Raw genomic sequence first — 16,881 nt, 5'->3', positions numbered from 1 at the left:
GACACTGGAGTGAGATACCGTTTTCCAGTCAAGGACATTGAGCAGGAATATACCTGTGGATCGTCTAAAAAATCTTCAGGTCTGCAGTCTACATTAAAAACCTAACAATTTTGAACGAGACATGACATCAGAGGCGGGGGTCCTAGATTGAAGTGTAATTTAGCGAGCTCCCTGGCCTCCGCCAGATGACGAGTTTTATGTAGTCTGGCGGAGGTTTTCCAGGACCCATTGGAGAAGAGGATAGCGTCCTCCAAAGGCACAAAGCCAAATAATAATAGCATAAGCTCCCCATGATAGCATGATTGGACTAAGGTTGAAAATCGGCGAACTGGTCCTTTAAATATTGTAGCGTTGCTGGGTAGCTCGACGGATGGAGGAAGAACGAGGAAGAGGCGATGTGCGTTGCTAGCTCAACAAAGCCCAGATTTATTCCCTTGTCGCAGCCACAGCTAACCCGAGGTTGTGGCGTCCCCTGACAAACAACAAACAGGTTGGCTGAGTGCTTTTCCCACTCAGCTCTCGCTCGCTCCACATGCGTCTTCTCCTCCCCAGAACGCCAAACTTCCACTTAAAAGTAGCTATATAATAACTCCCTCTTACCTCCCACGGAACTTCTCAGCCAATTACCCACTACGCTGGACACCTCCCTTAATAAACAACTGCAAAACAACAGCAAACATAAACAGGAACTTATTCCCAGCGTTACACTATATTCAACTTATTACCTGGAACACAGCAGCACCATAGCAGCATTATATCAGCATTTAAACGTGACGTCAGAGGAAAATGATGAGTATGGTGAATGAGCTTGATCATGATAATAAATGTCTATGTACTCGCTCATTTGTGATTATAATACCATTGTTTTAAATACATTGCTTCATGTAACTGTCAATGTTAATAAAAGGGTATTTTCTGTCTTTCTGTAATTTGTTGTTTTCAATTATTCCGTATATTTTATGAAACATTAACTTGCAGACTCTTGGACCTTGTCTTCATTTTTCAAACCTTTCAAATCATTGGTGCCGTTGCGTTCAGAGACTCTTTTGAAATCCTCCGTAGTTGGTGTATTCAAGGACACCCAATAGTTCGGCCTGTGCCAGACAGCAGACATTTAAATGTAACAAATGAGAATATTATCCTTCCCAGGACATCCATATTAGCTAATTTTTTTGTCGTCTGGATTCATTTTTCTGACAGTGCGGCTCATGAATGCACGCTTTGTGGCAGTCTGGTTTTGATGTAAGAGGATGGCCCATTCATTCCCGCAACTGCATTAACTTTGACAGTAATTGAAGGTGGATAAATGTTCCCCATGATGGATTACCAATCTCTACTAAGTCTTTTCAAATTGATTTTAAAAACAAACGGAATTGATGAAAACAAATGTTGTCTGGGAGCCAGAAAATCAATCACAAAATGTATGGCAGCATTTGAAAAACACTTGGTAGAGATGATGTGATATTTACAGACATTTATTATAAAGTGAACCCCTGAATGCTACAAAAAAGTACGTCATGATTGAAATGTAAATCTGATCACATAAAGTAAAGCATGTTATTTATATAACTGTCAGTGCAATGTCCAACAGTCCTCCTGCTTTGAATGTTTTCATTATGAAATGAAATAAACATTTCTCCTGCTTCTGGAAAACTACCGACATTCATTTATTTTATGCCCTGAAGACAAATTTCTTAAGTGCCCTGAAACAAAATGAAAGCATCGACACAAAGGCAGACGAAAGAAAGAAATTAATGGAACATGGCTGAGGCACGAGAGAAGGGAGTGCTCACCTTGAAAGCAATAAAAGATTTGAACATTTTCTCCTGTGACTTTAGAGACGCGTGGTAATGAATCTGTGTGATCAGTGTCGGTCTGCCTCATCAACCCTCCCTGCATGAATAAAGGTTAAAAGAAAAACCCCAGCAGCCCCCTCTCATGGGCATCATGCCAGGGAATCCACTTGGCGCCACATGACCGTCTCGAATCATGCATCACCCCGAGGCGACCACAGGCGTGTCAAAGACGGGAGGCGTGTGCCACCCAAAGCACCCCCTCTTTATAAAAGCCCGCTAATGGGCAGGAAGCCTGGGTGTTGGGGTCGGGGTGTGTCAGCAGAGCCCATCAGGCCCACAGGGGCGCCTCTGTTTACATGCCCTCCTGACCAAAACAAATGTAGGGGCCTTCACCCGAGTGCTTTGCCTCTGTGCCTGAACAAACAAACAAATAAAAGAGGGAACATGAGACAATATGGTGGAGCCGAGGGAGGCTGGGGGACAAGGGACTGAAGGTTGAAGGAAGGCGAGAGGAGAGGGAAGACCCAATACTGTTACAAATATGTCTGTGCTGAAGATAATACATGTGATCATTTTCAAACCAGAGATATTGATTTCACTAAAAATACAAGTACCAGAGATCTGAGTATTTAGCCTATAAAGAATATAAAGCTTAAACAGGGTTGGTATTTTAAATCCTTTTTTATTAATGATTGTATTTTAACAATTATGTTATTCAATGGTGAGTAATCAATGGCCGATCTTTAAACATTCAGTTAGTTTGTACCAGACTCGGAAGCAGGCGTGTTTACTCTACTCTCACACTACAACCAGTGGCGTAGGGCGGAAGAGAGACAGGTCCAGTTCATACGAACCATTTGTAACTGCAGAGTGGAGGACGAATGGCGAGAGGAGACGTAACTAAAAACAATCACTACAGTCATTGAAGTTTCCATACCTGTGAATGTTAACCTCAGACCAACACAGAGAAGATGTTCTGCTGTTAAACACGCCGGCGAGCGGGATCCTTGCTGTTTTTTCGGTAAGTTAAGTGTGTGTTTTGGTTAGCAGCCGCTTCACCAGCTGATCTCTACTGCGCAGTCTCTGGCTCCAAATTACGTCACCGTCGCACGATGGCAGCGCCTATCACGTGGGCTATTTTGGCATCACTTTTGTACATTGGGAGCAGATGGAGACGTATCGTCCATCTATATACACAGTCATTGGTCCATACAGTCAAGACCAAAGGAACATATTCTGCCATATCTAGGAACAAATGCTGGTTTGATTGAATTCCCTAAAGGTATAATAAGTAGGATTTTCCTCAAAAATAAAATATAGACTTTTGCAAATGTAATTTAATATAAATCATCACTATGGGCCTCTATACATGTGTGTTGGTGAGTGTGTGTGCAGACCCTTGTAAGATCCTTCACTCTGCATCCATTCTGTTTGTTTTGCTTTGCATGGGACGTTTTCAGGAGGGGTGATGTCGTGGTTCCCTGAGCCAATCACAGTGTAGAGGTGAGTGGTTCAAATTAGCAACTGGGCCCCATTCAGACCGGGAAACATGGCGAAAGAGCGATGCACAGTTGGCCTTCTTTCTGTTGGACAGGTAGGTGCCTGTCCAGCACCGGCGGTTAGCATGGTAGTGCAACGGTAACTGGCACGCTGTTGGTGTCAGCTCGGCGGGGTGGCCGTGTTCTCGCACGAGAAAGTGAGAGTGAGCTTCTGGTGATGAAGAGCCCTGGAGGAGGGGCTGAAATGGGAAAATCCTACTTGTTATACCTTTAAACCAATCAGAAGTGTTAAGCTCAATAGAGTACTACTGAAAACCAGGAGTGTTTGGAGATACTATTATCTTCACTGAAAATGTTGTTGACGTTAAATCCTGTGAACTACAGAGCTTTTAGGTTATTTTGTGGTCTAAAACTATTTGTTCAGAGACAACAGAAATATTTTCCATCACCAGCCATGAACGCCTCTTTGATAATTCACTGGATGCACAAGATAAATCCCATTGTTCTGCTACTAACCCAACAGTAACGAAATGTAATAATAAGTGCAATCAATTCAGAATCAGTTCAGAGAAGGTCTCACCAAACACCAGTAGTATGAAATTGATTAGCTGTATGATATGTAACATTCTCTCGGTCATATTAGTGGTAGAAATCAGTTTTAATGAAAGGTTGTTATCAGATAACGGAGCAGGAGGACGAGAGGGACGCTGAAGACGACAGGAAATAAGAATTGACACAGCGAGAAAAGAGGCTTAGGACAGTCAGGGAACAAGACTTATTGTTTGCTTGTTTAATCTAAATCGAGATGTACTGGAAATGTGTTTTGCACTTATTGTTTGGCAGTGCAAAGATGATGTTATCGCGTCGGTGAAGGTCGTCGAAATTGAATTGAGACAGAGAGAGTAAACCGACGCAGTGCGAGGCAGACAGAGGGAGGCTAAAAAGGGACAACTAAGAAACACATTTAATCTATACTTATGTCTTAAAAACTTGAGAATATATGCAAATATGTTGAGATATCTTGTTCCTTTCTCTTGTTACAAGAAATTTCATGCTGCAGGGGGATGATATCTTTAAATAAGATAATATTGCTTTAAGATAATATCTCTTGATTTGAGGGAAATCCGTGCAAAAAGTTCCTGCAATCACATGAAATTATCTTTCCCTGTTGGGCTCATAGTTTCTTCTACCTCGAGGAAAAAGAAGACTTTTAGGTGCTGATAAAAGTTCAAATCAGATGTAAAGATAAACTGAAGGCGACAGATGTAGACTCCCATGTCGGCGGAGGAGTAATCCAGGGACTATCTGACAAGATTCATCCACCAACTCCCCGCCCAGCGCTCAGACACGGTGCACACGCTCCTCTGTCGACGCCTGTCAATCAACGTCTCCTTTGTCAGCGTCGGCCAATCCCATGTCGCGGTTTCACCGGGAATGTTTGATTGACAAGCCGGGGGAGCTGAAGGTGGAGGGGATTCAGGGGGAGCTAGTAGCGCGGCAACGTGAAGGGAGGATGGTGTGTGTGTGTGTGTAATTGTGTGAAGTGAGGCCTCAAACAAAAACGCGCCAAGGGCAAGAATCATTAACATGCAGTAGCTGCTGAGTGTGTGCATGAATGTGTGTGTGTGTGTGTTAGTGCATGTTTGTGTGAGTACGCCCCGTGTGAGCGTGTGTTTGACAGCCAGTGAGAAGGAGCTGCAGTAGTAAGGCCGTCAGGCAGCCTGCCGCTTCCTGTCTGCTTTAATTGCATGTAGCCCTAGAGACATGCACACACAAACACACACACAGACAGAATCAAGCCCAGGGAGGGAACCCCTCCACACAGCAGCGCTGACAAAGAGACGAGGCTTACACGGCTAAGATGGGAGCTGAACACTGAGGTCTTTCACCGAGGATGACGACGGCTCGCTGTCGAGACTCGATAAAGACGACAGAGGGAAAGAGAATCTACCGGAGGAGCTTTGGGAGTCTGAGCGACGCAGGGCTGAGTAAAACCTCCCAAGAATGAACAACACGAATGTTTTTGTTAGCTATTAAACAGATAAATAATGCAGGCTTAGGTTTGATTTTTAATTAGCATTTTCCAATTAAATGCTTGCAGCAAATCTCAGAGGCAAGTAACCGTGAAGATACGTTTCTAACACTGAGGAAAACAAACATTTCATGCAGACAGAAGAAGGTGTGCTGCTGAAATGTCAGCCTGTCATTGGATATGTTGAACGTCGGACTTTCACAAACAGTATCCTCTTTTATTGGTGGTTAAATCCTCGAACACGAGTCATTATTTATACTTCATCTTTAATCTATTTTCTCTGCGTTTAACAGTAAATCTTTATGCAAGAATTTACATTGTGAATCCTCACAAGTCCCCCGGTGATGAGGTAAACCTCTGATGCAGCAGCACAGTCTATTTCAGGAGTTAAAAATCCCCGGGGAACAGCATAAAATGTAAGCACTTAGGGGATGGGCTGGGCTCATTATAAAATCAATGCTCACAGGACCACTCTCATTTAAAAACATGGTGGGGAAAAGGTCAGCGAGAGAGACGGAAAAATCTCAATCTAATTCTTTGCTCAAAAAGCCACTTAATATTGGATTGTGTAAATTAAATTTCACACCGGGCTATTCCGGCCAAAGGATAATTACAGCGAGCAGAGGAGGGGAATGGAAATGACTTGAGGTGGAAAACCTGTTGGATTGGTGATATCGCTTCACGTCCAGAACAACAAATTACAGCAGGGCACTAAGTACAGTCGGCAATCAGCACAGTGCATCCGTCAGTTTTAAATGCAAACTAAAGTCTTCAGAGGGTGGTGGTCAGGGCGATGGATAGGACAAACAAACACGGGACCTTCTCCACAGTTTGAGTCCAGTGTGAAACGCAAAGTCACTCGCATAACCTCATTTATCTGACAAAACAAACACACTTATTGTTACCTTAACATTCAACCACTTCGCAGCCTTAGCCACGAGTTCCCTGTGTTTGTCTGTATATGAGAATATGTTGCCTGCCATCGATAGTGGTGCTAATTTAGGATAAAAATAGACTGGAGGATGCATGATTTTTTTTGTATTTCTTTAAATGTATAAAAAAAGGGTATACATCAAATAAAAAGGCCCCAAAATACACAGACTACACATATTTTTTTTGGAACTGTCCGATATTTTATGAAACACACTTCCATACCAGTGGTTGCAGGATAAATCTGTGGGGTTGCTGGATGATTTACACGATTTTATCTCAAGTTTTTAAACTTTTTTAATCTCTTCTTTTTTGTCTGTTGAATTTAAACTCTGACAAATATTTAAATAAAAACCGAGAGAAGACTTTGGCTCAGCTTGTCACAACCAAGATGGAAGGCATGGCAGCTCCCTAAAAGTGAGTCCAAACCCTCTCTGTCGCCCCCTGCTGACTGGCTGCAGAATAGGTCATAAGGCCCGCCTCCTCCATGTTAACAGATGGGACATGAGTCAAACCATAAAATCTAAATACACGTCAAATACATTTTTCTCAAACATGGTTTCTGCCATTATAGTTACTTCTTATCATGCTGATTTATGTCCAAGTGTTAATTTTTCTGACAAGTTTACTTTTAATTAGTTATTTGATGCTGTAAAAAGGGGGTGTGGCCTCATGATTGACAGCTCTGCTGACAAATCCGGCTCCTGCAGTCAATCTTTTTTGGAGGAGAGGAGGAACAGCGAGAGGAGACATAACTAACACTAACACTACAGTCACTGAACTTTCCATATCTGTGAACGTTAGCCTCAGACCAACACAAGAAGCTGTTCTGCTGTTACATACGCCACATGAGGGATCATTGCAGTTTCTTTTTGGTTAGTTAAGTGTGTGTTTTGGTTAGAGGAAGTGGCTGCGGTGGCTCCACCCACAGATCTCTACTGCGCGACTCTGGCTCCAAATGACGTCACCATCACAAGATGGCAGCGCCAGCCATGGGGGAATTTTGGCTTCAATTTTGTTCAACTTGTAAACAGTCATTGGTCACAACCAGTAGACATATAAAATCTATTAAAAATAAGCATTACTGTTTTATGCCACCCCAATCCAAATCCAAATTAAAGTTATTAAAACCCTAAGATACATAAATCTTTACTCAAAGAAAGCTGCAGTAGCACCTCCTACCTGATAGGTGGCGGTAGCATCGCTGCCAGTATCTGTCCCCAGATTGGTGAGCTTCTCCTTGATCTTGTGGTGGGAGCGGTGGCGGAGGCAGTAGACCACGGTGGATGCCAGCAGCACGCACACGATGCACAGGATGGACACGACGGTGAGGATGAGGAACTTGGTGGACTCTGCCTGGCTGTACTTGGTGGGGATCTGGTTGATCTGGCTTCCCTGTGGGCCACAAAAGAACACATAAAATGGGTTAATAATACATTCCTATTATTATTTTTATCTGGGATGAGTGGTTTCCTGTGCAGCTGCTCGATAGTTACAGTGTGGTGCTCTCAGAGGCAAGATAAGAGTTTTGATTCATCCAACGTGCTAAAAATGTCAGCGCTCTCGACGGTAACAGGTGCTTTGGAGTAAACTGCAGAGGTGTAGTTAAAAATGTGCAGGCTTTTATTCCAGCTACACCAGGTGATTCTACTGATCAATCAGACAGGAGGAACCAATCAGCAAAATCATCTGCTGGAGTGTTTGATTGGAACAACCACGCAGACTCTCATGGCACACGGTTTGATACCACTGGATTAAAGCATCCAGCAATTGGTTCAAACAACAATCAAATAAAAATCCTTCGTTTGACACAAATCTATCTGAACCCTTTTAAAGCGTTCCAACGCTTTCAATGATTTCCCTCCAAAAACCTTTGATTCCACATCAGAAGATGAAAGTGTAAGTCACATGGGTCTTCCTTTTCCTTTTTTGGAAAGACATAAATATGCATATCACTGTGCTCGATGAAAAGTATAATCACAAGCGTTTGTTCCACCATCTGTGCCCATGAGTGCGTAGAATGCATAAACTCCTGTTTAGCAAAGCATTCTGGATGTGCTTCGACAGCTCACAACACACCGCCCGCTATACTGGAGGAATTTTGTACCACTAAGAACAGAGGCAACAGACGCTCAGCCGTCTTGTGCAACCGCCTCGCCAGCCCCGACCTCAGCGGCGCTTTAATCCAACGCGTGAGAACCAGATCCTTCAGCAAACAACTGGAGATGAAAGATTTCTTTTCACACAGTCTGCTGCTCGAGATAACACAATGGTCACATACTGTATGATAGAAAGTCTCTGTTTGAGCTGCTTCTTGAGGGTGTAAAAAAAAAAACACAGAGGCAATCATTTGGAGCGAGGGGAAGTAAGTCTTATTGAGCCGTTCATTATGAGCCGCAGCTCCAACTGCTGCTTGCATTATATCTGACTACTAAGAGTTAACAAAAGGCAACATAATTCCCCGTTATTACACACGGCGTAATGATCGCAACAACAAAGAGCGAGGAGAGAAACCAGAAGAGAAGAGCTACAAATTGCACTGCCAATGACGAGGCCGACAATTGGTCCTGACAGAGAATAATCAAAAGAAATCTATGGTGAAAAAAAAAAAGGTTTTCTTGACTTGAATGATTATTCACATCTTTGCAGCAAAGTAAAAGATACTGGTACAAAAAATTTGAAGGCATGCGATGCTTGTTTTTAGTATTTTTGTACCAGCTAGGAAAGAGTTGAGAAAACCTCACAGAGAGGTCGCAGGCTTGTCTCAGGGGGTGGGAAAAAGGGGGGTAAAAAAATCCCTGTCCCTCGGTGGTAGAGGTCACAGAGATTAGGCGAGGTGCGGCGTGGTGAGTTAATGGAAAGGAGGCTTTGAAAGCGGTACGGAGAAAAGGGGGAAGCCTTGTCGAATCCCTCCTGCCTGCCTGTCAGCGCACAGAAACCCTGAGACCCTGGGAGGTGGGAAAAAGGAACCGCTCTCTACCCTGCGCGCGGATTGTTCTGGAATTCTTGTGAGGTTTCAGGGAGTGAACCCCCCCCCACCAAAAACAGCCACCACCACTCGATGATGCACCCCCTCTTTCGCCACCCCACCCCCTATGATTTCATTCATTGCTGCTTCTGCATTCAGCACCTGATAAAGAGTGCCTGCAGAAAGACCCACAATGGGGGACAACAGTTGTCCGATGCTTTGTGGGGTGTCCAATTTGCTTGAGGGAGCTCTGAGCCGTACTGTAAAAGCTGGTTGCATAGTAATGTGACGGCCTTGAAAGGAAACAGTGGGCGTCTCTGACGGGCGCGCTAAACTAAAGCTCATTCTTTCAGTGCGAAGGAAGAAAATATTAAAATAAAAGCGGAGCAAACATGTGAGAAATTCAGCACGCATAAAAGATTTATCTACTAGTAACCGCAAGTTACTACTGATGCTGCTCATAAATCAGTAAAATAACAAATTACATTTGTACGTCTGCAGATATTAATACTGCACTCAGACAGAAATGATTGTGTATTTTAAATGTTCCCTTTTATTAATGAGGTCCTCATGTAAAGCAGAAATATCAGCCGTGAGAAAGCATCATAAACAAAAGTAGCTGAGCAGTAGCCTGTACGTGTTGTAGGCCTGGCAAGGCCATTAATAATGCATTACTGCTGATTCCACATGCTTCCACTGCAATCATCTTCTGCAAAATGTTTTTTTTTTTCTCTTTACCACGGATCAAATAACTTCATTTGTCATTTTACTCTCCGAGTCATCTCATTGTTTTGTCTGATTAAGTTTCATGGAGAGGGATTGCATCGAGCTCGGCTAGTAATGGCCCATAATTCAAGGCTCTAACTGTAACAGCTCAGTCATCGTTCACGGGACAGATGCCGGCGTTCTCCAAAGCACGCCCCCCCCCTGTCTTCACGCACACACACGCTGATTCCACCTCCACCCCCTTGCTCTCTTTATCATGGCTGCCTAGCATGTCTGTCTATTGATTCAAACAAATGTAGCCTGACCCCACCTGCTTAATCAAGTTTGGTTGCAGTTGTTAGTAACAGTAAAGGAGGGTGCAGGAGTGTGTGTGTGTCGTCTCGAGGAGAGGGGTGGGTGTGTGTGTGTGTGTGTGTGACTTGTTAGTTCTCGGCGATGAAAAACGAGCAGCCGTTCGGCCCGCGCTGCAGAAGGCAGATGTAGCAGAAATTTGCAATGATTGAAAATCAAATGTTTGCTCAGGATGGGAGGCGGAACGTTCACACACGAGGCAGTGCAATAGATGCAGTTATTACTGTGCAGACGACTGTGTAACCTTTTCAGCGCGAAAGCGAACACTTAGAAATATTGAGCAAAGTGTCGAGTACATTTCTGCATAGGGTTTCTTATTCTCGGTGTGAGTGTGTCACCTACACTCTGCTGCCGATAATAAGAGGTTATCTGCACGGCTCAGCGGCTCCGAGGCCTTTTTCTTGACTCTCCCTTCTGTGGCTTTTCGATCAAATTATATGTTGATGCAGAGAGCTGCGACCGCTAAGGTGAACTACAAAGAGAACATTAAAGGAAGTATGTGTTTCTGGTACAATCGGTGGTTAAAATGAATAATCTAGGAAATAAATAGGGTTGATTTGGTATCTAAAAGCCAAAAGCAAACACGACTGCAGGCTTTAATCTGGCCCTCATTACATTTTTTTTAATCGTGTGAGGCGGGAAAAACAAAACAGATAAAATCCAGTTTGTTTCTGGAGTAAAATCACACGTTTTGATCAGAGAGACGAGAATATGAAAGCTAAATGTTGCCTCCCCGAGCGCATTGGGAAGAAGGGAGCTCCTTTCATGCCTCCACCTCTATTGTCCATCTGCCCGAGCGAAAGCGATTGTACTTGCAAATTTTTCATTTCACATTGGCGAACGTGATTCGACATACAGTGTGCGACTCCTCCTTTCTGAGTATTTCTGAAAAGCATCACCATAGCCCCTGTCAGGGATGCTGGCTGTATACGCTGCTGGGTTCAGCCCTTTTCTGCAAATATCAGACAAACTCCCTGCAGACAGACAGACAGACAGGCTGACAGACAGAGAGATAGACAGACAGGTAGACAGACAGACAGCGCCTTTGAATAGAAAAAAGAAAAACCTCAGAATGAGAGGGAAAAGAAATCATTTTCTCCTTTTTTACATTTTTAAAATCAGCTTTGCATTGAAATGTGTCATGTATGTAGCATTTAAATGTATTTTCTTACGTTAATCCCCTTTGCAGATGTTAATGTAATGTTAATGTAATTTACACAGAAATCTGGTTTAAAAAGTGCAGTACATCAGTGATATAAATGTGTGTACTTTTGGTGGCTGGATTTGAGAGCTTTAGTGGTGGAGGGGTTAGGTCTCGTGGTTTGAGTGTGTGTGCGTGTGTGTGTGTGTGTGTGTGTGTGTGTGTGTGTGTGTGAAGGGGGGTGTGGATTAGCCAGGCTCCCATAGACAAAAGGCAGATGGATTTGCACGGCTCCGGCTTATTCAGAACGGGTGAAAAAAGGTCAGAGGGAGAGCTGCGGCCGGCTATTGTTTTCCTTCAGGACGACTGCTGTAGGAAACAAAGATCTGTCCCTCACCTCCGATTCATTCCGGGGCCTTTGAAAAAGTTCAGCCGAGGGTTTTAACTAAACCTTTCAGCAAACAAGCACGCAGGAACGCACTAGCGACACACACATGCACATTAGTGCGCACACACACACAGCTGCACATGTAAGTAAGAGGATGTAACCACACAGGCTGATGTGTGGTTTTGCACATTCTGATAATCAGAGTGGTTTCAAATTTGATACACTCACATCTGCAGGTGCACACACAGTCATAAACCTGTGCATGCTTGCTCTAACGTCTGCACACTGTACACCCATCACTTCACTTGCACCGAAGCAAAATTCCACACACACACGACTTGCTTTGAAATTTTAAAATGCATGTAACCGATAAAGACATTCATTTAAAAACGTGTGTGTTTTTCATTCTCCCGATTCTTTGCAAGACAAAACAGTGTGAACCAATGTCTCAGTGTATCACACATTGCATACAAATGAGGATACTCCTGCAGGTTGAGCGTCACTTGCAACATTAAATGAGATTTATTAGATTTAAAGTTTGCACTCTTGCAGCGTGAGGGCGCAGCTGGAGAAAATGAAAGCAGCAGTAAATCCCATTAAATTGAATGTTATTGCAATGTTACACTGAGATGCAGCTGCATGAAACCCCTCTACCGGGGCGCGCCGTCAATCAATGTCCAAACTCCACAGCTACTCCCATTACTCTCCAAGCTCAGAAAATCTACTTTTGGCTGCGATAAGTAAATATCAGAAATGTATTGACACAGATTTATCAAAATGAACATGGCACAACTAATGATATGAAAAAAATGGGGGACTGTGAAATCCAACAGAGGAATGAATGAATAGAGGAGCAACAGCAGCACAGATCATCTTTGGCATTTTGTAGAGAGATTTTTTAGGATAAATAGCAGAAATCAATCAACAGCAGAAAGTGATCAGACTATGTTAACATGCAAAATAACAATTTAAACGTACCAAAAATCCATGGTGAGGTAATGCCCACACACCTCCTCCCGCGTCTATTTCCCATTCCTGTCCGGCTGCACTGAAACTACCGACTCAGAGACAGCATCGCGCCGGCAGCGGATGAGGAGGAGGAGGAGGAGGAGGAGAGCGTGAGTGGGAATCAGAGGGAGTTTCATCACCTCCCTTCATCCCCTTTCTCTCCTTTGAAAAAAGGGAAAAAAGAAAGTTCCCGGCTTTCTCTCCTCCTCCTGCTCTTTCTTTCTGCTTCTCATCCATTGCAAAAAAAAAAAAAAGAGGAAAAAATGCACCAGCAGATTTCTCCGTTCTCTGACGCAATTCAGCCCTCGCTCAGAGCGGAGAAGAGAGGAGTAGTGAGAGGAGGAAGAAGACCAGCAGCTTCTCCCACTTCCACACGCACACAGGAATGAGATGCAATTTTTTTTTTTCCAAGAGAAAGAGAGAGAGAGAGAGAGAGGGAGACTACAAAGTGCGCTGTGGGGCTCCTCCTTATATTCCTCCCATCCCTCCCTCCATTCCCTGCCTGTCTACAGCACATTTCACCTCCCCTCGTTGCCATGGCGACGGCTCCACATGTTGCCGACAGTGAGGAGGAAGAGAGAGAAAGAGGAGGTGAGGACGGAGACAGGAAAGGGGGGGGGGTTGCAAAAGGGAAAAAAAATGGGGAAGAGGAATGGAGCGGAGAGGAGCATGGGAGGAAGGAGATGAAGAAAGAAGGAGGAAGAGGAGAAACATTCCTCCTTACAACTCATCCAGACTCACGCTGAGCCTTAAAATCTTAAAGTAACTGAAATTGTTCCATCAGAGTGGCGACATTCGCTTGTTTTCTGGAAACTAGTGGAAAATATCTTCGGGCAGATTCGTCCTCTGCTTCTCGATTCAAGAAACTCCTGCAGCTAAAGATTTCCCTTTGAGTTACAAGCTCCAATATCTCCACTGTCACTGCGGTGTTTTCCTATCCACCATGACTTTAATACGATTTTAAGCCTCTATAAGAGACTGTGACTTGTTAAGATCGTTATTAGAAAACTGAAGCTGGAGGAGCTCTCTGTCCTTAATTCAAGACATCACCTTTCCAATCAATCAGCTGTGAAATGACACAATGGCTTCCCACAGCATCTAATGAGATATCATCTAAAACTGGAGAGGAACATCCGGTCAGTCCAGTCAACATGGGGGGAATATACAAACACAGACAATGTCAAGTATTCGCATTTTCCTCTTCAACAGATATGCCCAAATGTGATACTCAAAATTATCGAAAATAAATCCATATTAATTTACACACAAGAAAAATCATCTGTTTATTATTTAATCAAGCTCAGGTATGTATCTCAAATGATGATGATATGATAATTATAAAAAACGGTGATAAAATTTCATTTAAAAAAAACTGCACTAAAAAAATATCAAAAATGTTCAAAAACCGGTGCAACCATGTCACTGTTTTTACATCAGTGTTAATTAAAAGTATTAAATATCTTCAATTCCAAACATTTTCCAACAACTAAATTGAATGAATCCTTTTCAAAAATATGTTTTTAAAATGCAAAAATCAGAAATATTGACCATTTCTGTTTCACATCAAACACTGACACTGATGTTATCAGTCTAAGAAAAGTCAAATTAAAGTCTGTCTGCTGAAAGAAGGGGGCAACATTTTTTGTTGGAAGTTAAAAGTTTCTCTATAAAGAGATCACAGCCTTAACAAATTCAATTAAATATGACATTTTTTGTATTATTTTTAAACATTTAGCAAACATAGTCCAAGTGCAAAACGTAGAAGATATAAGTAATAGTGACTTAAGTGAAATAAAATAGAAAATGACTAGAAATACCTGAAAAACAAAACAACTCAGAAGGAGAAAAGAAAAAATCGAGGAAAAAGTTCAGTTATTTTCATAAAAACTGCAATTTGCATAATGCATACTACATACTGCATACTGTATACTGTATACTACATACTGCATACTGCATAATGCATACTACATACTGCATACTTCATACTGCATACTTCATACTGCATACTACATACTACATACCACATACTGCATACTACATACTGCATACTGTATACTACATACTACATACCACATACTGCATACTACATACTGCATACTGTATACTACATACTGCATACTGCATAATGCATACTACATACTGCATACTTCATACTTCATACTACATACTACATACTACATACTACATACTGCATACTGCATACCACATACTGCATACTACATACTACATACTGTATACTACATACTACATACCACATACTGCATACTACATACTGCATACTGTATACTACATACTGCATACTGCATAATGCATACTACATACTGCATACTTCATACTTCATACTACATACCACATACTGTATACTACATACTACATACGACATACTACATACTGCATACTATATACTGCATACTGCGTTCGGCAGTAGTATGTAGTACGGAGCTGTTCAAATGTATTTTGCAGTATGCAACGCCAGGCACCAGTTTCCGGTTTTGGAAAGCCGAAGTAAACAACAGCCCGCCAATAGCAAAGAGCTGCTTCTTTAGCTACAGCGCCCCCTTCTGCTCTTCAGGAATGCTGTTGCCATCTACCATTTCAACTGCCGCTGTGACGTTCCAGCGCTGTGCATTGTGGGATACAGTAGGCGAGGTAGACTGAGCCGATACATACTGGAGACTTTTTCCGAATCAGTACGACATCCGGGTATTTTTGGCATACTGCACATTTTGCTTTTGTTTGCATACTGCATACTACATATCGGACGAATCAGTACGTACTGCTAGGGTAGAACGGCATTTCAAACACAGCCTGAGTGTTACCTGCTGAAAACAAGCAAAACGGGAAGAGTAGTATAAGAATCCATTAGTTTCTCTATTATATTATTATTATTTTATATCTTTGTCATTGTAGGAAACAAGATAAAAATGTTCATCTTTGTCCGACAGACAGTTAAGAACTATTCTTTATATCACTACGTTTTTATCCACCTGTGAGTCGAGCATCCTCTTCTTCCACAGAGAGAGAGGTGCAGGTGACAGTTACAGTTTGTGCTGTTACTTTGGGCAATGTCAAGCCCCAACACACACACACACACACACCTACACACTGTCACACACATACACACCATGGCTTGGCCCAAGCCTAATCAACAAACAGGGCTAATGAGTCATAAGCTGAGGAGGCTGGAGAAGGAGGCCGGTGGAGGAGCAACAGCTGCAGGAGGAGGGTCAGAGAGTTAGCACAAGAGGGTGTGTGTGCATCTATGTTTGTGTTTATACATCCAAGATTGAGAGACACATTCATGCATGGATAGAAATGTTTATAAGCATCTGCACGTGTCTATTTAAGATATAGTGTGTGTGTGTGTGTGTGTGTGTGTGCGTGTGTGTGTGTGTGTGTGTGTGTGTGTGTGTGTGTGTGTGTGTGTGTGTGTGTGTGTGTGTGTGGTAGAGTCTCCAATCCTACCACTGTGTGCGGTTGGGCTTAGAAAAAGAAAGTGAAGGGGGCAAACAGAGGAGATGCTGCCTAATGCAGATGACAGGGTCCTTCCTGGGGAGTGTGTGTGTGCATATGCGTGTGTGCATGGGGTTGGGGGTGGTGGTGGTGGGGGCTCTTCAGTTTATCTTTCTATTCAACGCCCCCCACTCCCTCCATCTCCTTCACAGACACCCCCACACCTCCTTTTGTCCTGGTTGGCGACAGCTGGAGGTGGCAGGCAGTGAGGACCCTGCTCTGCTTGAAGGAGGGGGGGGGTTGACCAGTGCCTTTCAGTTTGTATTCCCCCCCATCCTGTTCACACTTAATACTTCGCTCGACCCCCACCTTTCCAACTCTTTACGCTCTGAACACAAGCTAACAGAACAGAGAGAGACAGAGAGAGAGAGAGTTAAGGCAGCTACTTTGGGCGCCAATATTTAATTTCCTTCCCTTTTAGCAGCAAGAAAACCGGCTTCCTGTTAGGCTTCTGTTCTCTACAGCTACACACACACACATCCTAACAACACCTGAACCTGCTCTGCATCTCTCTGTCTCTGTCTGCATC

General features: G+C 43.1%; 1 protein-coding gene across 1 annotated transcript in view; it reads right to left on the bottom strand.

The window, feature by feature from the left end:
- The window catches only part of LOC138611799 (receptor-type tyrosine-protein phosphatase N2-like), a 199,014-nt gene that overhangs the window by 57,557 nt on the left and 124,576 nt on the right, over positions 1 to 16,881 (bottom strand). Inside the window, exon 11 of the mRNA XM_069685040.1 lies at positions 7,440 to 7,652. Coding sequence (XP_069541141.1) covers positions 7,440 to 7,652 — 213 coding nt within the window. The remainder of the gene's footprint in view (positions 1 to 7,439; positions 7,653 to 16,881) is intronic.

This window comes from Semicossyphus pulcher, unplaced genomic scaffold (genome assembly GCF_022749685.1).
Source record: "Semicossyphus pulcher isolate SPU_LCO1_2020_fin unplaced genomic scaffold, fSemPul1.0.p SCAF_7, whole genome shotgun sequence".
Lineage (NCBI taxonomy): Eukaryota > Metazoa > Chordata > Actinopteri > Labriformes > Labridae > Semicossyphus > Semicossyphus pulcher.
Note: the sequence above shows the minus strand (reverse complement) of the source record. Positions and strands in the feature narration are given on the sequence as shown.